The 24,952-nt window shown below is 41.7% G+C and overlaps 1 protein-coding gene across 2 annotated transcripts; it reads left to right on the top strand.

Moving 5' to 3' along the window:
• The first annotated feature begins 185 nt into the window (after positions 1-185).
• NR1D2 (nuclear receptor subfamily 1 group D member 2) lies at positions 186-24,519 on the top strand. 2 transcript variants are annotated; one of them, XM_062569319.1, is made up of 8 exons: positions 189-298; positions 4,012-4,272; positions 6,342-6,430; positions 7,375-7,519; positions 9,211-9,827; positions 13,221-13,406; positions 17,366-17,576; positions 21,481-24,519. In XM_062569319.1, exons 1-8 carry the CDS (start codon positions 283-285, stop codon positions 21,675-21,677), a joined length of 1,722 nt encoding a protein of 573 aa, XP_062425303.1. In that variant the 5' UTR covers positions 189-282; the 3' UTR covers positions 21,678-24,519. The 2 variants fall into 2 exon arrangements, with proteins under 2 accessions (XP_062425304.1, XP_062425303.1); XM_062569320.1 differs by lacking the exons at positions 17,366-17,576; positions 21,481-24,519 and adding an exon at positions 16,434-16,575 and having other exon boundaries at positions 186-298.
• Positions 24,520-24,952: the final 433 nt, after the last annotated feature.

Here is a 24,952-nt window from a genome sequence, read left to right on the forward strand (position 1 = left end):
GTGAGCGGGCGGGGCGGGGCGGCGCGGGGCGGCGCGGGGGGCGGTCGCTGGACCGCCCGCCCGGCGGTGCCGCACTCTGCGCGGCCCCGGATCGCTTTTGTTGTAAAGGGAGGGCGCCGCAGCGGGCACGGCAGCCGCCGCTCCGCCGCCTCCCGCGCCGAGCCGAGCCGCGCCGCGCCGCACCGCGCCGCCGCGGCACATGTAGGGCTGCGGCGGGGCCGCAGCGAGCGCGCCGGCAGCCGAGCCGCGCCCGGCGGAGCCTCCGCGGGGGACGCCGCCGCCATGGAAGTCAGCGCGGGTAAGCGGGGAGCGCGGCGGGACGGGGACGGGGGACCCCGCGGGCGCGGCGCGCTGCGGCGGGGCGCGGGGGTCGCCGCCGCTGCCCCTCCCCCCCCGCCCCGCTCCGCGGCCCCGCGCGGGGGCTGCGCGGCGGCGGCCCGCGGCGCGCGCCCCCGCCCCCGCCGGCGCGGCGCGCGGGTCCTGCGGCGGGTGCGTGCCCGGCCTCACATGGACCCGCTCGCCGAGCCATGTGCGCCTTGTGTTTACGTTCCGCGCTGCGCGCCCGCTCATTGGCCGCGCGGGGCGGTGACGCGCGCATTGCATAATCGGGCCGGGGCGGCCGCGCGGGGCGGCGGGCGGCGCGGACACGTGAGGCCGGCGGGAGGCCGCTGTTTTGGTGACCTACATTCGGGGTGGCGGCGGAGGGGCGCGACGGGGACACGTGGGGCCGCGCCGCTGCGGCGCCGCTGGCCCCGCCCCCCCCGCGCGGCGCCCCGCCCTCGCGGCGCGCGGCGGCCGTTGGCGGAGGGGCGGCGGCCGTTGGCGCGGGGGGAGGGGGGCGCTGCGGCGGCGCGGGGTCCGCACGGGTGCGCTCATGTGCGGGCGGCGAGGCCGCGCGGGCGCCCCTCACGTGGACGGGCCCGGTGCGTGGGGGCGGGAGGCGGCCTCCCTTCCCCCTGCGGGGCCGCTGCGCTCCCGTGGCCGGTCGCTCGCGGAGCCGCTCCGCCGCTTTGTGTAACGGCGTCGGGGTGCCCGCTGCCGGGCAGGATTTTATTTATTTTTTTTTCTTCTTTTCTTTCTTTTCTTTTTTTTTTTTTTTAACCGAATGAACTGTAATTTGAGAGAAAGCCGAGCGGGTAGGCAGCTGTTTCCTCCTGGTTTTTGTCTACGCGTCCAGCGTCCCCCCCCTTCCTTCTCGTCCTGAAATAAATGTGCTTTATGCAGGGTGTTTCCTTGGCGCTGCGGTAATGTCTTCCTTCTTTTGGAGGCGCCTAATTCCGACCTGGTATTTAATCGCAGAAAACAAAATGAAGCAAGATTAACCTTTTTCGTTTCTATTTTCTCCGCTCAGTCTGGGTAGTGAATGAGAGTGCAGGGGGAAACAGCATTGCAACAGCATGGTCTGATCCAGAACAAAATGGAAAAAAAGGTGGTTAACCTTTTTTCTTAGAGTCTCTGCATTGCTAAAATTTTAATCTCTTTTGAAATCAAATAGCTGTATGTTATAGTACTTCCTGTAGTGGCTCCCTGTGTCACAGAATCTCCAAATACATAGAATTTTAAGAACCAAAATTCCTTGTAAGCCTAGTTAAAATGTGTTTGCACAGTTCATCCTGACATAAAATCGCTTGTTTTAGCACATTTTGCTGGACACACTATGCAAATTTTGATAAGTTTGTAGATCCAGGGTTGTTACCCCTCTAGTATCTCTCTAGGGTCTTTTTCTTCAGGGAAGTTGTACGGGAGGGGGGAGATTGTAGTGTGCCTGCAATTTGCTGTATGTGGCTGTTGGTCTGTACTACTTAGGAGAAATTTTCTGGAATGCAAGCTTCAACCTTTAATCAGGATTCATGGGGAGCTATTAATACAATTGCTACAAATAACAAAATTATTTAATGTGGCACACGCAAGACTGACAGGATCTCTAGGGTGCAGGAACAGCTGGGCTATCTGGTAGCACTTAAGGTTTTCAAAAGAGAAGGGGAAAAAAAAACCCTTGTATGCAAAGCACACTCTTTCCCTTCTCTCCTATGACCTTAGTGTTCCCATTAAGGGAAAAGAACGTCTCCTTTTATCAGACAGGGTTTAAAGATACCGTGGCGAGGTGCCAACACGGAGAAACGTGGACTTCCCTGTAAGCCTCGTGGGATATGTTTGTGTGCTGTTCTCTACCTGTTACAGATAAGGAGGGTGCTGGCTGGGAAATTCAGTTCCTTCCTGGGTGCAGTCGAACTATGAGCTTTGATCTGATACCGGACAGAGGCATATAAAACCAGGGAGTGTTTGGACCTTGAAAATAGGTGACATTTGACACCCCTGCTGCTTAATCTGGCACTGGGTTTTGACAGTGTCTTTTTCTCAGACTGTTAGCGTGACCCTGTGTGTCCACTGCAACTCTTCTTTCTCCCACCCCTGCGGTACTAAAAACCTGGATGAATGTTACATTATGTGGAGATTTTCTTAAAAATCTGTACAGGAATGCCTATTGTAATGAGGCACATAAGCACTGGTATGCAGGAATGTGAAAAGTAGTCCACTGAGTGGTTGCTTGGTCTGACTTTTCTTCAGAGAGGCTTCACCAAGGCACTCACCCAGCGTTCGCTTTCAGAGTGTCAGTGAGGGTTTCTTTGGCAGAAAAAGAGCAGTTAAAGAACAACATTAGCCCAGTAAAGCATCTGCAGAAGTCCTAAGAGGAGCATTATGGATGATAAAAGGAAGAAAATTTGCAAGTGGGTGTTTTTTTTCCCCTCTTATTTTCTGCTTGCAGGCACTGATACTTCAGTTTTGTTCTAGGAGTTATATAATACCACTGATCAGAATAACAGCCTTTATCTGTGGGAAAGCTATAATTAGTAAAAAGGGCTATGGCCCCAGACCTGCCATACCAACTTAATTAGTTGGTTAAGGATTCTGACATCAACCCTTTATACCTCCAAAAGAAGCCAGTATGTTGCTGTTTTGAAGTTTTTAAGTCTTTCTGATGTGTGGAATTCCTTGCTCCAAATTCATGAACCATCTGGGGAGAGATTTTTCCGAAGTGATATGTGTGTAAAAGAGAGAGGATACAGGGTGTAACTTATTTTAAATAGTTGTATGGCCTTTGCTGGTTAACTCTTTTTGTGTTACGTATTTTTTTGTGTGTGGGTATCAAACACTTTTGTAGTGGCTTTTGAAGTATTAAGTCTTAGAAACTCAAATGAAGTAAAAATAATTACTCTTGCTTATAAGCTAGAAAAAGGAGCCTGTGAAAAACCAGAACTGCTTCCATGGCTGCCAGAGGACAGAAAGCTGTTTCATCTGAGTGATTCTCAAGTGTGCCAGATTGCGAACAGCCTCTGTTCTGTGGTGTCTTGCAAATAGCAGCCCTGGCAGTCGGACTTTAACTGCTGTTAAAAATGCTACAGAGACTTGCAGTAGGACAAATGGCATTTAATAGGCTAACCAAGCTGCGATGCTGCTTTGTACCCTTTCCCGTATCCCTTCTGCATCATTCCAAGCACCTCCTACCCATCCTTTCTGTCCCTCTGGCTCATAGCCTGTGTGGAGTCTTTAGCTCTGCCTTTGCTCTGTCCCTGACCTAGGTTATCTGCAATCTGACTTCACAGCTCTTTAAGATCCCGTCTTTTCTCTGCCTTTCCTATGCCACTCCAGCCAAGGGCTGTTCAGAGTGCTGCTGCTGAGACCCTCTCTGAGCCACACAGAGCTCGCTCCTGCCTTGCGCTGTTCCTGCTGCCCCATCCTGTCAATGCCATGGTTTGTTCTGTCTTTTGAGTCTGTCCTCTTTATTTAATCTCATTCACAACTGAAGGAGGCTGATAAGACGGCAGATGTGGATGGGGTCATTCTCTGAAAACTTATGGAGAGATATGAGCTTGGGGGGGATGGAAAGAAGTGCATCCAAGAACACATGGTAGCTGGGTCTGGTGGTGCTGGGTCACGGCGTGGCTCACGTGGCAGTGGTGTATGTCTGCTTGTTATGTCACTACATGCTGCCTTTTTTTCTTGCCTTAGGGGGTGTGATAGCTTACATCAGCTCTTCAAGCTCGGCATCTAGCCCAGCCTCATGTCACAGCGAGAGCTCTGACAGCGGTTTCCAGTCGTCCTCTTCGCCTGTACCATCTTCTCCGAACAGTTCCTCCTCTGAAAACAGCTGCAACACTCGGAGCAGTGAGAGCTCTGATGGTGCACCAAAGAGCGATCGGCTGGAGGAGACCATTAAAACAAACCAGCCAAGTGTTGCTGGTTTGACAAAGGGTCATAATGGAGTCACAAGTACGTTTGATGCCAGTTCCTGAAACCACTGTCTTTCCCCTTCCATCCTTACAGCTTGAAGCTGTACATATGTTACAACTAGATCTTACATGCAGCTTTCTTTCTGGGCACGTAGCCAAGCCTCATTTTTTATTTTTTTACGTGTTATACATATCACCATACATACTGTATGGTTTGGTACTACCATACCGCTGTTAATAGATGGAGGTCCCATTATTACTAGCTTCATACAGTTTACAAATACAGTCTTACTTGAGATTTTCACTAGTGAAAACTCATTTGAAAAAAAAGATCTCAAGCCCTCTGCTAAAAGAGGTAGATCTTAAAGATACCATCAAGTAAAAATCACGGTGGTTAGTGATTGCTTTCAGGAGTATATATGGAGTGGTCTCAAAAATCTAACTTCTGTTTTTAATATGCATGCCTGCGTAAATATGCGTGCGCGCAGACACACACACACACACACAGAGGAATAAAATAATTGAATTTCCAAAACTTTATATTATAGTTACATTGCTGTAGCTGAGACCTTTGACTTTTTATTTTAAGTGTTTATTTGTAGATGTAAAAATGAAGAAGCTGGAAGCTAGAATTATAATACAGCCTTTTTAAATGCATTTAAGGATCTAGAGCCAGTTCTTTTGATTCTTTGTTTCTTTTGGTTCATGTCTGTTTTATACGTTTTTAAATTTTTGTAATCACAAAAGATCAACAATAAATACATACATTTGAACTGTTTTGGAGGAGCAGCCATCATACAGAATATGGCTTGAATATTTCAACAAACATTCAGTTAGAATTTAATTAGTCTTTTTTTGAAGGCTAAATTCTTTTATTAGCAGAACTGTTTTATCATTCCGAATTGTTACAAAGTTAGAATTAGTATCTAAGCATTGATTAAATGTGTCAAATGAATGTTTATAAGTGTTCCTAGCCTAAGTTCACCTCATCTTAAATTTGTTAGCATGTTAGCTTAAGTGTTTTGTTATCATGGCAAAGGTTTCTGAAAGCAAAGCTTTTTTTTTTTTTTTTTAAAAAAAAGAGAGATTGTGTGGGGTGGGTGGTTTTTGTTTTGTTTTTTAAACTTAATACTACATCTGTAAATTTTATGGATTTGTTCTCTGTGCTTTTTTCTTTCTTTTGGGGTTTTGAAAAGGTTTTAAAAAGTTCTAGTTGCTCTCACAAATGAACTCCAAATCTCAAAGACATTTTTTTTTTGGGGGGGGGGGGGGTAGAATATGGTTCTGATGAAGTAATTCTGGTTATTGTTGCTCAGCCTTAAGCTAACACTGGGGCTACTAAAGTCACTGGTAAAATTTCCATCAGCATCAGTGGGACCTTCATTAGGCTAGCTCTAAGAATATGCAAGCATTCTTTATTGACAAGCTGAAATAAAATGAGAATAACCCTTCAAAAATTCAAACCATAAGCTTGTTTAGTGGACAGTTAAAATATTTTCAAGTTTAAGTGTGAACAGCTGTCGTTCTGGAAACGGCTTCAAATGAATAGACTTTATGTATGTAGACGTGGCCCAGTTAAGTCCTAAACTGTTAGTAAATAAGTGAGGTGTATGACTTGCTTGCAATACATGATAAAGTTGAATGTCTTTTAATATTTTTGCTTTTTTAAGAAAAGATGTTTGTTCTCGACTAGGGAAACCACAGTCTTTATGTGGGCTTCCTTTTCCTGACAAAAAGAAAGATTGAGCCCAAACTTTGACCTAGTTACCTAAATGATCCTCTTAATAATATGTAAATGTAAGCAGACTTTCTTTTTCTATTGAGCACAGTGCTACTGTAATTGAAAGCCCAGTGAATACATGCTCTCTCCCAAAGAATACATGTTCTACTGAATGTTTTTTTTTCCCACTTGCCTTAAACTCATACCTTCTGAACTGTTCAGAGTTTTTGTGTGTTCTTGTTTTCTGTTCCCCTGCTGTGTGTTTTTCTTTTACTTTTTTTGTTAGTGAACTGATGTATTTTGCTTTTAGTTATATTGAAAAGCTAGAAGCATGTTCCTGCAGCTGTCATTGTTTTTCTATATTCTTGACTTTTCTGTTCCGATTCTAGAATTTAATGGCATGGTTCTTCTATGCAAAGTCTGTGGAGATGTCGCTTCAGGATTTCATTATGGTGTTCACGCCTGTGAAGGCTGTAAGGTGAGCCATGTTTCTGCTCACCTTCCTGCTGGTGGAATGCTCTAGGTCTCTCAGTAAGGGAAAAGGATACTGCTGAAAAATCATTGGTATGCTTTTCTGTTAAACATATCAATTCAAGACATTTTGAACGATACACAGCTTGTATGTAAAAGACAAGCAATTTGGCAATGCAACAGTATTTTCAAAACTGTGCAGTACGTTCTGTTCTTGCCCTTTCTCCCTCCCTGCCTGATCTGGAGAGCATGGGAAAGAACAAGAACTGGAGAGATGGTAAGGACCATATCATGCAAGATGTGTGAACGTTAATGCGTTAGGAGATAGTGGGTGTGAGTGGTCACCTGGGATGGGACACGGAACAAAATAGCTTTGGAAAAGCAATGCCATCATTCTCCGCCTTGGGGAAGAACTAAACTGGATGTTTGCATGTTCATGTATTAATAATAGCAGATCTGTATTTTCAGATACTATAACACTGCAAATATTTTGTTTTGTGAAGGCATTTATGAACTTATGGGTTATGTGAAAAAGGTACCTTTGAAAAGCAGATGGTGCAAGAGGATGGTTTTGTTGCCAGAGCATCGAGACTGAAGGATCTGATTTTGGGTTTTAACTTTGCTGTGGATGCCAAAGGAGACTGAGGGCAAATCTTGTACAGTCCAATAATGAAGTTAATACTGAGATATTTTGCTTTGAAGTGCTGACTATGCAGGCAACAACTTAAAATCTTTTATAGTTAGAAATCATAACGCATTTACTTTAAACACAGATGGATGATGTGCTGAGGGGTAGTAAGTCGTGAGGAGCTGGATGTTTTTACAATCACTGAGGGCTGATGGCTTTGAAGCAGTCTAAAAGACACTGAAATTCTTTATACTTGCAGAGAGGTGAATGTTGACTGAAGGATTTGATATGTACTGTAACAGTTGTGGGTTTTTTGTTTACAGGGTTTTTTCAGAAGAAGCATCCAGCAGAATATCCAATATAAGAAGTGTTTGAAGAATAATAACTGCTCTATAATGAGAATGAATAGGAACAGATGCCAGCAGTGCCGTTTCAAAAAATGTCTATCTGTTGGAATGTCAAGAGATGGTACGTTCCCGTGCTGAGCAGTGATCGTCCAAGAGTGAATGTTACTCACCTCAAAACAGATTGTGAGGGGTCTTAACAACAGAAAAGGCAGTTGACCCTATTATCAGAGACAGATTCCCTGTCAGAGTATGTTTAGATGAGCTTGTCTTCTTGCCCTGTGACTGTCCTGAACTGGTAGCATAATACTTGCCAGAGATCTGTCCTCCCGACCTCGCAGATTACTGGGGTGGGTGCACTGTAGGGGTATGTTAGGGGGACAGATGTAACAAGAGACTTAATCTTGTTTTGCTGAGTTAATATTTTAAGCTGTATTCTGCCTGGAACAAGATTGCTTCCACCACCCCCATCCCTCTTTCCTTAATAAAAGGGAATTCTGTCCAAGCTAAATGGACTAACTAAATGGAACAGCTTTTTGGAGTCAAATGAGGCCAGTTGGAGTTCATGCAATTATAATAGCCTTAGAATAGCCTTTATGGAATATAAGGAGTTTTTTGTTGCACGGAGCAAGGATGTAGCTGCATAACTTCATTTATTTATTTATTTTTATTATTATGCCTTCAATGGAGGCAGGGGGAAAGGCTCAGCTGAGTCTCTTGCCATCTTTCTGGCAATCCACTTCTTGTGACTTTTTTATTGGAATACTGAAAATGTAATTTGTTAGTCTGCTAAAACGTACTGTCACAAACAGTTTTTTCTTGAGTTTTACTTTTTAATTTTCTCTGGGTTTTTACTTCAAAAGAACTAGGAATCTTGGGCTGTTACCTATTTAGTGGGTGGAGTGTTAAAACTTACTTTAAATAATTGTTCTGGGCTCTTGTCACGCATATGAGTTATTTCATCCCCTAGGCGCTTGTTTGCGCATAAGGTTGCATCTGCTTTAATGAAGGAGATTTAGTTAACGTTAATGATGGACTACTGCATGAACATAATTATGTCAGTCGAAACTGGTTATGAGCCCTTGCAAGGCTGTGGTTGGATAGGATGGTAAAAGCAATCGTAGATTCCGTAGGTCAGGGTTAAAAGTGCTGCAGCCACATGATGCCCATCCCCTTGCCAGCAGAAAATGTCCTTGGCGAAGTTTTCTGATAACTTTGCCTTGACAAGGTAAGTCTTGTTCAGTACCAATTCTCTTTGTTGTTTTGGAGAGATATATAATTGACCAATAAGGAACGGTCTTGTAGGACTTGCAATTCAAATGTGATACGAACTGTGTTTAAATTTGGCTAATTGTCAACACACAAAGTTGTACTGATTTAATTGAACCAGTCTTAAATCCTGCCACTTAGTTTGCTAACACAACTGTGTGTTAGCTAACACAACTGTGTGTTAGCTAACACAACTGTGTGTTAGTCCATAGTCACATTTGGAGCAAAAGAGGGAAAAAGGCTTTAGAGCTTGTTTGTGCATTAGAGCTACCTCTCTTTGTACATAAGCAGCATCTCATGCCTGTCCTACAGCCATGAAGGTTCCTGACTTCAGTGGTAAAACCTCTGCTAGTAGTACTGATGACAGCAGCATTAATGCCTTCTCTTAGAAGGCAAGATTACTGTTTTTGTGTATAAGTTTTCTTTCTTTTATCTTTCGGTGCTGTTTTTTGCATTTTGATTTGGTGCCTTTGTCTGCTGTGAACACTTTCAGGACTGACTCCTTTTTTTTTATTATTTATTTATTTTCTTTCTCCACTTTGGTAGCTGTTAGATTTGGCCGCATTCCTAAACGTGAAAAGCAAAGGATGCTGATTGAAATGCAGAGTGCCATGAAAACTATGATGAACAGTCAGTTCAGCAGCCATTTGCCCAATGAAACATTGATAGAACATCAAGATCAGGCATCTCAAGAAGACCTTTCCTCCAAGCCCAAGCAAGAGCGAGAAAACATCAAGAGCCCTTCTCCCCCTCCTAATTCTGACATTGCTAAGGAAGAAGTGATTGGTATGGTCACTAGGGCCCACAAAGACACTTTCATGTACAATCAAGAACAATCTCAAAACCCAGTGGAGACGATGCAGTCCCAGAGTGGGGAGAGAGTTTCAAAGAACAGTGAACAATATATTTTGAGTAGCGAGTGCTGTCCTAGTGGACTCGGTGGCCCTCAGTACCCTGAAAGTGAGCAGCACCTCGGCGGACAGTACAAAGGGAGAAATACAATGCATTATCCAAGTGGGCACACCATGTGTTTTACAAATGGCCACTGTATGAACTTCACCAATGGTTATACTCAGCGGATGTGTGAGAGGATCCCAGAAAGTGGCTTTTCTCCAAACAAGAATACAAGTTACTCTTGCAGTACTGGAGGAAGATTGCATCTGGTATATTTATGTCAATTGTTTGATTTGACTTGGTGAAAAGCTTAGTTGATACTCTTTTAATATTTCAGGTTTAAAAAATGTACAGGTAGGTATGTGCATGTGTGTATATAGAGTAAGATGGGTCCAACTGTGCCCCTTTAGTCAGTGAAGTTGCATACAATTAAGTGACACAACTGCTGAAATTCAAAATGGTAGGACAGTTTGATAGCACAGGTTGTGAGGAAGGAGAATAATAGCTTGAGTTCTGTGTAGGATTTGAAATTATAATTTTTTTTTGTTCAGGTATCGGCTACTTAAAATACACTAATAGACATCAAAAGGCATTGGTTGGAGTTTTTTTTTTTTTTTTTAACCGAATTGATTGAATTGATTTTAAACAAAAACGGGTGTTAGGAGTTCAGAGATTCCCTTCTTTACTGAATCCCCTTGAAGGATTCACTTTAAAATAATCTATACAGGCAGATGTGCTATGTTTTCCTTGATAGAATGTCCAGAATTGCTGGAGTGAAACCCAGGGCTAGGATTTTAAGTCAGTCTATTTCTGTGCTTTACCTAATATCTTCTAAAATTTCTCCTGCTGGGTGGAAAGTATATATATATTTTCATTCAAGTGGGGACAGGCTTATTTTCTTACAGGCCACGTAGAATAGGGGCTCAGTGGATGCACATGATAAGCATCCTTCTCTCCTAGAACATCTTCATGTCTGAACAGAAGCAAGAGTGAGATAGGCTGCTAAAATCATTTGAGAAAAGTTCAGTGTCTTTTCTGTAGTACTTATCTAAGAGTGTTGAGAAGGCTTGTGTATCCTAGAAGACTTCACTAGAGCAGTTTCTCACTGAATTCTTAACAAAGATACTTCCTATTTTCTGGCATTGTGTATATATATATATATTTTTTCCTTAACAGTTCCCTCCCCTCTGCCTTGCACCTGCTGCTTCTCTGTTCTGTAAGCCCCTTAAAATAGATTGTCCTTCTCTTTATCACTGTAACTGCCTGGGATGAGAGAACATAACATCCTTGTTTCCATCCTGTGCTACTCTCTAGAAGTGCAAGCCCCTGACCTTTTTTAAGTATTTGAGCTAAGAGTTTTTCTTCCTCCTGATTTAAGGATTCTTCACAGTTCTCACAGGCTTCTGAAAAATCTCTGTGTTTTGAGGGTTGGTTGTTTGTTTGTTTTGATGCTGAATTGTTTTGTTTTTCTGACTATTGCTTATGTGAACCATGCTGTCCCTAGCAGGCTTTGACCCCTAATTGCAGGCTCTGGACACCACAACATTGCAAATAATAATCATCCTCAACCTTTCTTCCTTGCAGGGAAAGTATGTGGAGTCATTACAATGGCATTCTTGGCACTCCTGAGAAGCAGAGGTTAAACCTGTCAGTTTGGGCAGGCAAGGAGTGGCTGTGCCTGCAGAGGCCCAACCAGTCAGTTTGACCTGTGTCTAGCAGCTGCAGGGAGGTTTAACCTAGCCTGCAGTGAGGAAACAAAAGCAAATCAAACAGAGACTGCCGGCCCCTGCTACATCCCTGACACAAATAAGAGTTTTGCCAGAAAATTCAATGAGAACAGGGTTTGACTAAAATGAATCAGTAGCAGTAATCAAATTTAATTAGGCTCTGGTCTATTACAGAGACAGATGTTCAGGAGCTGTTTGGAGTTTTTTTGCTTGTTTTCCCTATGCCAGAAAAATCATTGCTTAAAAGTTGCTCCTGAAAAGGTGTTTCTAAAAAGAGCTAGTGACTGAACAAGTTGAAAATTGCTTCCTTAGAAATTAGACTCGAGTATAGAGATATCTCAAGAGACTTTAGAAATGCTACAAATAGGTGAGAAAACTGTTCTTCCCGTCAGGACAGATGGGCCAAGTGTTAGGATAGTTAGGTATAGCATAGGAAACTGAGGTGGTTCTTGCTGTCAGGTTCAGAACATGATACTGAAGCAGTTTCCTTATTTTTAGTGAGTACTGTGTATTTGATGGTGTCTGCATCAATCTTTGCAATACCATAGAGCAGTGATTAGTGTGTGCCTTGCTTTTCATTGTGTGCCTAGGCCTTTCCTTTTGACAGAAATATTCCCGAATGAAAAATGCTGTGACTTGACTTGGAATGATTTTCAGTTTATGCAAAGCTCTTCCTCCTCCCCAGCAAAGTAATAATTCAGATTTGGAGAATGTCCTCAGACACACAGGTGGTGTCCTGGTTTGTAACTGAACCAGGAAGTCTGCAATTCCATTCTCCCCTCTTTTGGGGAGAGAGAAAGGCAAGGGATTTCTACATATTAACTGCCTAGTAAGTAACTACTATATGGGGGGGGGTACAGTACAGAAATACATAAATATTTTGTTTTCCCTGGCTAACTTTGCATACAAAGAATTGCAGGGCAGTTCTGGGATCCAAGATACCCAGCAAAAGGAGTCTAGTTCTGAAGAATTAGTAATCTATCTTACTGTTTTCTGTTTGCTCTGCTGGCATTATGTAGAGCTACATTTACCCTGGTACTTTGGAGGAATATTTACAGGAATTCTTGTCCTTGCTGATGGCAGGTGAAATGAATATTAAAAGGCTTAATAAAGATTTAAACTTCATTAAAAGATACAAGCTTTAGAAAGCAGAACTGAAGGTATCGGACTAACTGGCTGGATTTTAGAATGTGTGTTTTCTAACAGCCTTTCCTGATGTCTCTGATTTTTTTCCTGTGATCAAGATTCCATTGCAATGCATTCAGACTTCTCCTACAAAAAGATGGTTTACCTTTGTATGAAAGAAAGAGCACTTTATCATCTTCTGACAGTTTGTGAGAACTGAAATACCAGATCTTTAGTCCTCCTTCTGTGATTAAAAAAAAATACATAGGAAAGGAAGATTGATTCGCTAATGAGGGTGTAAACCTGTGACGCAGGGAACCTTGGTTCAGTTTCTTGCTCTGGTGCTGACGTCTGTCATCTTGACTGAAACACTTGACATGCCTGCAAAACAGGAATAAATGTGGCAGAGATTGTGATATTACAGTCAATTGATTGTGAAATCACAATTAATTGTGAGATTACAGGAATAATACAGGTAAGAGAAATGTAGACGTTGAACAGGAATGGGATCAGGGAAGAATCCCATTACTTGGATTCTCTGAAGTATTTTGTTACAAACAATGCTGGAGTTTCCAGTCAGCAGTTTCAACAAGCTGGCAATGGACCTCTTTAAAAAAACAAAAAAACCTCAGCAACACCAACAGCAAAAAAAGAATCCAGTTTGGGGATTGACCAAGGAATATGATTAGCTTTTATATGTCATTATTGCGATATATTTTTTTTAAGAATAAACTTTTTTCTTTGAAGTATTAGTCAGTATTTGGAATGTTATTTTTAAGAGTTGTATTCTGTCTGTTTTGAAAACTTTAGGTCTGTCCAATGAGTAAGACTCCCTATGTGGACCCAAATAAGTCTGGCCATGAAGTCTGGGAAGAGTTTTCCCTGAGTTTTACCCCTGCAGTGAAGGAAGTGGTTGAGTTTGCCAAGCGCATCCCAGGTTTTCGAGACCTCTCCCAACATGACCAGGTTAACCTTCTGAAGGCTGGGACCTTTGAGGTGAGACCACTGCACATATATTGCCAGCTCTGCAAACTGTGCGTCATCCCAACCCTCCTATGAAGAGAAATAAATGAAGTAGGTTATGTCAGGCCACACCAGCTTGTTCATGGATGCCAGCTCTGAGCTTTCCTTTAGCTGCCAGTGGCCAGTGCTTTTGATCAGATTTTGGTGAGTTGTCCTTCTGGCTAACTCACAAACCTTATCGCCCTTTACCCTTCCCTGTTCCCTGATAGTATTAAATGACTAATGAGGAATTTCTTGTTTTGTGTCTCAGTTATTTTGACAGCTACCTTATTTAGCCTGGAGAGAAGCAGATCGCATCCAGAAGAGTGGATAGTTTCAGAAAACTGTCTACTAACTTACCAGTTTTTTAGAGAAACGAATTTTAGTGCTCTGTATGTTCTGCCTTCTGTAGCTGTGCTCCTTGCCATAGCCAGAGCACCCATCGTGACTAGAGGTGCCTCTGGTGGCAACTGGCGATCAGTGAAGCCTCTGTCATCTCCAGGGCAGTAATGCTGATAACTAACTGTCCTGCTGCTGCTCTGTAGATACTGTGTACCATCTGCAGCCTAATAGTTGGGCAGTTACTGCAGGCTTTAATCCCACTAGGGCCTTTCTCATGATTAATTTTACCCACTTGCAGTCATGTCATATATGTGAACTAGTGATATTAAATTGGAAACGCTGCTGGAATGCTCCATGCTGCTTTATAATTAGTGACCTTCACCAGTTGACCTTTACTTAAAGATCTCTTCTCGTCTGTTAGAGACCATGTGCATTTTATAAGTGTCCAAATGAGAAATTTAAGCTTAGAGGGCCAGAGGAGATGAAGTCTCTAGAATTCAAGTTATTGTGCTTTTCTTTTTCTTTGGGGGGGGGGGGCAGGGCTGGTGATCCTTCTTAAGAGGAATGCTAAGTTTTTGCATTTACCTGAACTGAAAACACTTCTCTTGTAACGTATTGGGTCTCTTACTTGAAGTTATAAAGCCCAGTTCTAAAATGGATAATTGTTGGGTTGGAAGATGCAAGTTACACTGTAAGACTTGAATCTGGTGCCTTGACTGTGTCAGTTTCTGTTTTTTGCCATTCTGCCTTCCATTTTGCTGTTAAGTGTTTTTTTTTTTGTTTGTTTGTTTGTTTGTTTTTTCACTGTTCTACTTACTCTTGACGTTTTAATATTTGTGTAAAACTGTTCTGTAGCAAAGGGCTGTATTCTTAGGTCTTGAGCCTCAACCTCTGAAGCTGCTGTTCACATTATACAAAAATGTTCGTTCCATCTCCTGCGAAGAGACACACTGTCCAGTGTGTTCAATGGAGGGTTGAAAACCACGCTTGAACCATTCACATAACTTAAAGCCAAACCTTCATGTTTACAAGTAAAATGTTTTGTTTTGGCATTTCTTCACCTGAATCTTAAGCCTCATCCATGTGCCTTTTTGCTGGTGATAAGCACCACTGATTGAAAGGTTTCCGTATCCAGGGGAATTAATAATAATGTCTGTTTGTATGCTTATTTCTATTCTCTTATTTATGTGAAACCTTAATAGTGATTTGTGTTAATGAACTGGCACCTGTAGTTAAAGACCTATGTGGCATCTTAGCAACAGAAAAAATTAAAAACGACTGCAGAACAATAAAGACACAAATATAGGATTAATGAAACCATTTCAAAAGAGGCAAAAATATCTTCAAAGCCTGGTGTCTACAAGGTCATTTCTGTCTTCTGGGTAACTAAACTAGGGTACCCAAACATTTGCATGTTATTAAAAATGCATGAGTAAAACTACTGCCTTTGAGCCTGTGATGGCTCTTTCAGGCACCAGTTTGACTGTCCTGGCACTGTGCTTCCCAGCAGTTCATACTCATAGTTGGCTTGTTTGAGGGTGAGCAGTCCTGGGCAGATGCATGGAGACAATGTGGCTTCCAAAGCAGCATAGCAATATATATATATGTGTGTGTGTATATGTGTATATATATATATGTATGTATGTAAATATATATTCACACGTATGCAAGCTGAAAAGTCTTCTCAGGCCTGGGAGTACTGGGAAGCTCAGTGTACTGTGGTAGCACTTGCCTGGCTTTATATGGCGTTAACACAGAGGCAGCACTGAGCCCGAACTAAGGGACCCAGACTTGAGCTGATTTTTTTTCCCCCTCAAAATGCAGTGGTAGAGCTAGTAAGCTCCTTGAATCCACTGGATTAGTGACTCAATTTATCTGCAGACTCACAAACTTGATAATTTGGCTGCATGCAGTGGAGAAGTGAGTGAGCACTTGCCTGTGTGGAATTTTTATGTGCTTGTGTAGCTGTGGTCAGATGATAGGATTGATTAGGCACATCCTCAGAATGCACAAATAGGAATCTGGCTTGAAGTGAAACAGGAAGAATTATATGCTGTAACCATCATCTTAACTGCTCTTTTTGTATCTGAATTTTAACATAAAAATCTATAGGCTGGGTTCCTGCACTAGTATAAATCAATGCAGCTTCATGCATTTCAGTTTTGAAGACCAGCATTAACACTGGATTGCCCAAAAGATCCTGCTTATTATTTCAAGTTAGTGATTCCTTGTTTCTAAAGCCCAGTTCTATAAAGGGATTAGCATTTTGAAGTGGAAAGGTGTGGAATACCTGGTGGGTTCCTGCTAATGTGCAAAGTCAGCTTCAGCTCTGCCTGCCCCTTCAGTCTCCTCTGGTTGTATTCTGAGGACTTCCCTAGTGCCTAGCTTTCTGTACATGGTAGTAAGTGTCATCAGAGGACATACAGCTGAGGTAACAAAAGTGAATAATATATAGTGCTCATGTGTTCATCAAGATTGCTGCATGTCATTTGGCTGTTTAAATTTAGCAGCAGGTCATGTAATGTGCATGAATGGTATTTGAATTCTTAAACATTTCTTTTTTTTTCTCCCCCCCCCCCCCCCCAAACCTTCCTTCCTTAAGCTTGTCAAAGGCACTAGTCTTTGCTGAAAACCTGTTTCTCCTCTCATCTGTAGTAAATACCATTTAAATTAATGTAGTTATGTAGGGTAAGTGAGAAGAGAAGACTGTCACACCAAGAGGGTACAGCAAGTCTGACGTTTTAGCCAATAGCAGTTGGTTCGTTTTCTCCAAATAAGAAGGCTGTTGTGTGCAACTTAAACCTGGAAAAATATAAATAAGGTTGTTGAACATGAGCAAATGAAACTTTACAAGCCATTCCACAGGGAAACATTTCACAATACGGCTGAGAAACCTCAAGAGAAATTTCAGCCTAGAGGGGTAAGTTCAGCACATCTCAACTGCTCCAGCCCAGGTGCTTATACCAAAGGGGTATTCCCAGCTGCAGACCAGGTGCCGTTTCAAGCCCTGCTGCTCTAGCCTTTTGAAGGCCATACATGTGGCTCCTTTCTACCAGAGCACATTAACACACCTGTGGAAACAGCGATGTGGCATGGTACTTTTTCAAAGAATGCTTACTGGGCCAGATCATCAGGTGGTGTAAATCAGTGTTGTTTCAATAGAACTACTCCAGTTTACACCAGCAAGAATCTGGTTCAATACCTTTATTTTGCTGCTCATGGCCTAGAAGACATTTCTTTTAATGCTCTGTATACCTTTGGCTGTCCAGTGGCTTAAGCAAGTTTTCCTACTGGCATATTTATGAATGGCATTGTCTTCATGGCTCAGGCTGTCTGAGGCTTAAGCTTTCATTTTCCTCCCTTTCATGTGTTACAGCCCTTCCCCTGCATCCATTCCCTAATTTTTTTGTTTGTTTCACACAGACAACTGGGGCAGAGCTTGCATTGTTTTTTACAGCTCAATAGCATGCTGACATTTCTATACAAAATGCTTGTACAGGGGTAATAAGAATAAGCCAGTTTGAATGATGTTAAATTGGTTTCTCTTCTCTTTGATTTTTCTAGAAATCCACCTATGTTTCTTTCTTTCTTTTTTTCTCTTCTTTCACTAGGTTTTAATGGTACGATTTGCATCTTTATTTGATGCAAAGGAACGTACCGTCACCTTTCTCAGTGGGAAGAAGTACAGTGTGGACGACTTGCATTCAATGGGAGCTGGTGATCTGCTCAACTCAATGTTTGAATTTAGTGAGAAACTAAATGCCCTGCAACTTAGTGATGAGGAAATGAGTTTGTTTACAGCGGTTGTCCTCGTATCTGCTGGTAAGGAAAGAAAATTGTCTTACATTTATGCCAAATTTAGAATATGTCTCTCTATATCAAAAAAAATCTATAAAATTATATTTTGGTATTTCAAGACTAAGTCCAGTTTAGTAGGTTTCAAGCTACTAGCAGCCTATAATTTATTTTTTACATATCTTTTTTTATCTAATACTGTCTTCAGGAAAAAAATGGTAAAAGGATTTTCTTAAAACTTTAGGGAAATCAAAAATACATTTAATAGTAGAAAAATCTATTTTTTCCCCTTTGAGAGATTGAGAAGAAATTGAGGAATGATGGAGCTTACTGCCTGATAGCTATTTAGAAGCCATTTGTCTGATTCTTCCCTGTCTCATAAAAGTTTCACAGGACAGTGTCAATGAAATTACTTGACTTGCACAGCCTAGGTCTTGGGATAAGGTGGTATTTTTACTTCTGAGCATCATCACTGAAGTCTATTGTGTATCTTATTTAAGTTTAAATCTAGCAGTTTGATCTCTCTCAATGTCAGTGAGAGAGCCCTCTTCGTGGGCATCATAACTTTGTACTGTTAAATGTCTGCCAATCCATTAACATCTTCATCAGTTTCATATCTTGTTTCAGTACCTGGAAATACAGAACACTCTGGCTCAGATTCAAAGAAAGATTAAGCACCTACTTCTGTAGTATTATCTAAAGCCCAAATTAGGCATGTTAGCTCTGTGTATGATACCTGGAATACAGGATGTAAAATCCCTGCTTGCTGGATATGGAGCTCTCTAAAGGTAGCAAGCAGGAACACTGGTGGCACCTATTTCCCAGGCAATAAGCCAGTGTTTTGGATCAGCCACCTTGGTATTCTTCTTCAGTGTGAGTGGTTTAGACACATATCTGCCTCCTTAGGGAAGAAGCACATCAAGCATGAAGCTGTAGGCCCTCTGTAAATCAGGTAGGACAACTCAATCCAGTAGCCATGTGTAGGGTCTGCCTGAAATTTGCTGGTACAGGGTGGAGCAGCTGAAGCCCCTTAAATTTGTAAGCAGTGGTAATGAAAGGGGTTGTACACAGCTGGCAAGACTCAAAAGCCAGAAGGAATGGCAGCATGAAGAAAGTACAGCACTGTCATCTGTTAGTGAAAATGTTCTGGTAGCAGAGTGGAATCTGGAGTTTTAGTCTGTCTTCTAGACTTTGCTCTACATATTCTAAAATGTAAAATTGGCAAGGGAAAAAAATGACAAGAACCAGAGGACCTTCAAAATAAGGACTGAGAACCACCAGGTGTCTTCCCTCTTTGTGCAAACAACAAACTAGGCTACAGCCACACTTCTTGCTTGTTCAGCTGCTGGGCCCAAGAATACCATAAACTTGGCAACAGCTATTTTGAATGTAAGTGGCTGTATCTGCTGTGTTGTGTTGAGCACCCCCCTCCCCCCAAGCCTTATAAGTTCTGTTCCGTGTTGTGCTGGATCCCAATAGGGCTTATCTTTGGAGATGGTACATAGCATGGATAGTTCTAGACATGTACATCACACAATGTCAGGGTCATGGAGCAGGACAAAAAGAGGAGGTGTTTGGTATTTTGGCTTCTCACAGCTGCTGAGCAGGGTTTTTCAGATCATGGGTTGGGGCATGAGCACTGCCTGTCTTAGCTTCCTTTGTGATTGGACTGCACACCAATCACAAATTCCAGAACTTCTTGACAAAATTCTTCTAGTGTTTCATAAAGCACAACTTGATTGGTCCTGAAATGCTTAAGTATGTGGGGTTTTTAATGTTTTAACATTAATGTGTTCTGAATGTGCAGATTGAAAGATAAGCATGGCAGCAGTGCAGAATGTGTATAATTTCTGCACGTCCTCTTGTTTGTGTCGTATGGCAAGGAAGGAGGAAGCAGGGCCATATAGTGAGTATGCAGTGGTGTTTCTGGTGGTGTTGTGGAATTATCTTGGTGCCATTCCAAAACTAAATGAACACTTTGCCTCTGGTTTCAATTAGCTGGATGTGTTGAAAATGGAGAGGAAGGGGCAAGATGGATCATGGACACTGGGGTAAGGAGAGAAAGTAAGCAAGGTGGAAACAAAGCAAAAATAATGCAGTTCATGCAGGTCTAAAGACAAGACGATCTCTTACCAAGCTGAGAGTGGTGTGATTGCAGGAGATAAATACACACGCACACACTCTCACTCCCTCATCCCCACACTATGTATTATTCTCCCTTATTTGGATGGTAGTAACAAAGATTTCATCTGGGCACTGGGAGCAACCAGAAGTAGCATGAGAGGGAGAAGAGATTTGATTACTGAACAGAGGAGGCCACAACCACTCACCTGAGGCATTCAGAAGAGATTTTTAGGGTTGCAATTTTTCTTCCAAAAGAGACAAGGAGGTACCATTGTCACTATACAGTTCTTGAGAGACCTCACTCACATACTGCATGCAAATCTGGTCAGCCCTGTTCAGAATAGAATAAGATATTTTTAGAGGATGGCATGTAAGGTAGTTAACTTAGCCAAGTAAAGGCCGAAAGCCTGAATAAGAATTCTGTCACTTCTTTCTGACTCATTCTTACTTTCTTTGTGTCTTGATACATAGCTAGATTGAGTGTGAACACCTTAGAGAAAGAGAGTAGCTATCAAACTTAGTGGACAGTGATCACAGAAGAATAAATACATGTGAAATGTGTGTTAATAAATACAGATAGACATTAATGTTCCTAACTGATATGGCAAAAATGTTCTGGAACAATCTTTCTGCAAGAACAAAAAGAATAAGTGATTTAGGGCAAATCTTTAAGTGAAGTATATAGTATCTTTTCCCATGAAGGTAGGGAATTGCACTGAATGGTCCGGGAGGACTTACAGACACTGTTCACCTGAGTAGTCCAGTTAGGTTGACACTGACAGCATAAGGAAGGGATTCCCAGCCTGCCTGTAGGAACTGGCTCAGTGCTACTCCAGAGAGCTGTTGTCATTCTGTGTCCCAGTTCTGCAAAATGCTTAAGTACATATGCACATCAAAGCACATTGCTGTTCACGTCAGTCATGTGTATGTGCATGCCCTGCTGAATCTGCGTAGAGTTTAAGAAGGGAGACTACAGCTTAAAAAAAAAAAAAAAGAAAGAAAAAAAAGAAAGCTACTGCACGTGATCATTAGGTGAGATACTTTGCTTAAAAAATATACTTTTAAGCTACTTAGGCTCCACCTAAGGAAAACAGGTGTATGCTTAATACAGCTTTCTTGATAGAGATTTCAGACATGGGATAATTGCAGTGTGTCAAAGTGTAATATTTTTCTTAATATTGAAATTCTTCTTCTCAGTTGTGAGTTTTTGGGTGCATCATTTTCCTCTGACACAGTTGACACAGTTTCATTGTGTCAATGCTTGCTAAACACAGTTAAAGCTAGGGCCCAGCCCTGTCAAGGCTTGTGCTCCTTTTGCCCCCAGGGGTCCTGTAGTGCAGGTTAGAATGTGATTTCCCCTGCCTTGAATTGGAGTTCCTCAAGCCTCCTTCAAATGTGAAGCTCAAATTTAGGCTTCTACATCCAGCTTTGAAAAATATTTGAAATACTCACTTGAAAGTCCCGAGGCTCTCTCCTTGTCTTGAAAGTTGTGATTCAGCCAAGTGTGTGCTTCAATCTGCCCTTTTCTGGAAACATAGGTGAGAGTAGAAGGGGTGACAGTGCTGCCAGTTCAGCAAGAGCTTAATACTATGCAAAGTTGGCACTAAATAATGTTTAAGATACTTCAGGTGTATGGATTTGAAACTTCTGACATAAGTATTTAAGTTTTTATTCTGCTAGGTTTTCGGGGGTGCTTTTTTATTTTGTTTTTCTTTCTAAGTAAGTGATTTTGCAGTGGCTTTATGTTGAAAACTACATCTGTTTAGTCCTTTTTCCCACCTCCTTCCCTTCATTCTTTTCTCCTTAGATCGATCTGGAATAGAAAACGTCAATTCCGTGGAGGCACTTCAGGAAACACTAATCCGTGCATTAAGGACCTTAATCATGAAAAACCATCCAAATGAAGCTTCTATTTTCACAAAACTTCTTTTGAAATTACCTGACTTGCGTTCCTTAAACAACATGCACTCTGAAGAACTCCTGGCCTTTAAAGTTCACCCATAGGCCTTTAGGTCTCACATGTACCTGGACTTGCCTTGTGTTAAACTGTTTTGTGCTAAAATATGTATTTATGCAATTTACCATTTGTTGAATAGAAAGAGTTCACAGGCTGTGAACAACTGATAGCTGTTCCATAACCATGCAATAATGCTTCAGCAGGTGCTTTCAGCTAACAACAGCGCAGCTTTTGGCATCCTCCAAAATGTCTAAACCTAGCTGCGCTGCACTTCTGCAGAAGAGGTTACAATGAGGCTGAGTAAATGTTGACTTTTTTCACTTGGAAAAAGGAACCACCACTTCCCTCTGAAGTAAACTGAATGCAGAATAGCAGTGTGTGTGCATATGGAACATGGAAATGGATGGGAACAATACTATGTTAGTAGGAAAATGGAAGAGCTGATTTAATTGGTCTTTCCCTTATTTAATAGATATGTGTCTGTCTCAACTCACTCATGGTTATTTCATTAAACCTGATGGAATGATTGCAGCCTACACCAACTCTTCACTGAGTGTGTGTTCATGCCATGTGTATATAATATAAATAGTTATGTAATGGGTGTTTATGACTATATAAAGTACAGAGTTGTGTGTATATATGTGTATGTATATAAATAGTTCTATACATAAAGTATACATATAATTTCTTCACAATATTTTAAACTGTGAAGGAATTTAAACTTACAAAAGAAGGTGATCTATGGGAAGAACCAAATAGATGCACTTTGCGTATTGCTGAACTAATTATCTGACCATTTCTAATTTTTAGAAAACATCAAATTTGCATTAATATGCTGTATTTGTTAATTTAAAAAATGGAGTGGCACCAAAGGAGCAGAGTTGGATTAAACTTTCATAACAGTTCATAGAGAATCTTAAGTGGAGATTGTTGTTTGTGGTACTTACTAGATTGATTGTTCATTGCCACTGAGGTTCTTAGGTTCTGATAATGTTAAAGAAGCACTAGGTGCTCTTCAAAAACTTCAGCAAAGCCAAGAAGAAACTGCTAGATGAATAAGAGCATCTATCAGAAAAATATGGGGAAAATGTATCCATGGTTGCATTTGGGTGTATGTGTGTGCTGTGACCATTTATTTCGTACTATACATCACTTTGCTGTCTCATTGCTAAATGAGAATCAAATACAGAAACATGAGATTCCCTGTCTCTTCACAATTTGGGCTTTATGGTTCCTATGCCTGTTCTTCTGGAGCTCTCTGCTGGTGTGTGTGTATGTGAGAGAAGGTACACAGGATTGTCTGGATTTTTTCTTAAAAAAAAAAAAAAAAAAAAAGACTAAACATGGGACTTTTTGTTTATGCCAGTAGCAAATTAAAAAAGCAGATTCTCAAGTTCTAAGATTCTGCTGCTTTTTCATCTAGGAAAACGATTTTTTGTGGATTTTTTCCATTTGTAGCAGGATCTGGCACCAGAAAAGAGACTGAAAAAGCCAAAGCAGTTGTGTTAGAGTTAGTTATGTTTGTTTTGTTAATGCAGGAAAATATTCCATTACCCTTGTGTTCAGCTAGCTTTACTTTATAGGTAGCCCTCTAGCTCTTAGCATTTGGTAACACTACTCTATGGAGAAACATCTCCATTTGTTACTGCATACAAATTTATGCAGTAGTTAAGGCCACAAGCCAGAAAGCTGCCTGACTGCGGATCTCCTGTTCACCTCATAGAAATAAATCTCAGGCAGCAGCATGTCAGTGGGAGTCCAAATGCAAATGGTAGAAGTAGAGTATCCGTACGCCTCTGCCTACCTGTAAGCATCCAGAGAAGTCCTGCCCCAGGGCTGAGGAGGGGAGCTTGCACCCCCTCCCCAACCCCCCGGCCTGAGCTCCCTGTCTTTGGGCCAGGAGATTTCCTCCCAGAAAGTGGTGAGGAGCTCTGCCCAAAGTGGGAGAGCTGGGGGTGGCAGGTACTTGAGTAAAAGGGAGCTGGGGGAAATCCAGGTTTAGCTTTTGCTAAGAAACAGAAGAGTACACGCTGCCCCTTCTCCTCAGCGCTGCAGGGAGCGTTGTCCTCTTTCAGGCTGCTTTAACCACAGGATAATGGCCTCCTAAAACATACAGTTTTGCTATCCAAATAGGTTATCAGGGCATATTGTCCTTAGGTTAATGATCTGTATTCGACCAGTATTATTTGTATGAGAGCTTCACTAAATTTTGCGTTGAACCATTCAGACATAAGGAAGGGCACAGTCACATGTTTTGTATTATCTTGGAGCTGAGATACCTTCTTTGTAGACCCCATTTCACATGTGTTGAAATAACCCTTGGTTATTTGGGGAGGGGAGGAGGCTTCTTGCAGAGGTTGCCACCCTACAACCATGTTTTTTTCTTTTTTTTTTCTTTTAAACCTGTATTATTAAGCCTTTAGGAATGTATAACCAGGACTGAGTAATTACTGCTTATTAAATTTTTAGTTAGATTGACTATGTATGCCTGTAGATAGATATTCTAACTTGTGCAATTTCATTTGAAATAAATCTTCTGTACATAATGGAAAAACTCATAAAAAAAGCCCCAGACAGATTGAATGAACAGAAAAGGTTGATTAAAGTAGCGTTTAAAAGTGACTCATGCACTACAAACCCTAGCTGGACTCTTAAAATCAAAACTCATTGTATTAGCCATGTATCGTGAGCTCTTCTTTTACTGTGTCACTGGTTATACACTTGTTAAATGCTAAGATAATAGACTTCATGCCAGGCATTTGAGTACTGTAGATTGGGTCATTGCTGAAAGATTAATATAATGTACTGTATGACTTAAATGAAATTTTTATTCTTGATTTTATTCTTGTTTTAAAAGATTAAATATGGGCATTATGTCAGCAAGCTAAATGGTGTTTCTGTGTTCTTTGTATTTTTCTGTATGAAAGCTGGAGGGGAGGACAACATGAGCAGAGATGAAGAAAGCAGCAGTAATAGATCAGAGTATCAGTTTCTGTACGGTCATTGAGGCTGCACTGATCTACAGTGGCTGGGAGCCTGTGTCTCACTCTTAGTATAATACCAGTCCGTTTTGCCAGGTTGGTGCATTGTTTTTTTCTGGTGCACTTTATTTATTACAGTTGGCAGGGCCAGTTGAGAGGGAGTTGCTTCATTAAAATAGGTAGTAATTCAAACACCTTCATTACATTTCAAGAAAATAACTCTTGTAACTGAAAAGTGTGTATGATTTAGATTTCAGCATAGACACTCTTGGAGCAAGGTTATAAGAAAGTCAGGCAGACAAATAGCATACAACAGCAAAGTTATGGTTGATTTTATTGTC

The sequence above is a fragment of the Rhea pennata genome, chromosome 2 (assembly GCF_028389875.1).
Source record: "Rhea pennata isolate bPtePen1 chromosome 2, bPtePen1.pri, whole genome shotgun sequence".
NCBI classification, from domain to species: domain Eukaryota; kingdom Metazoa; phylum Chordata; class Aves; order Rheiformes; family Rheidae; genus Rhea; species Rhea pennata.

Bases quoted from the DNA above. Each gene is read 5' to 3' on its own strand.
- NR1D2 (XM_062569319.1), top strand. The intron at 9,828-13,220 runs GTATATTTATGT...TGAAAACTTTAG, and splicing joins CTGGAGGAAGATTGCATCTG to GTCTGTCCAATGAGTAAGAC. The intron at 13,407-17,365 runs GTGAGACCACTG...TTCTTTCACTAG, and splicing joins TGAAGGCTGGGACCTTTGAG to GTTTTAATGGTACGATTTGC.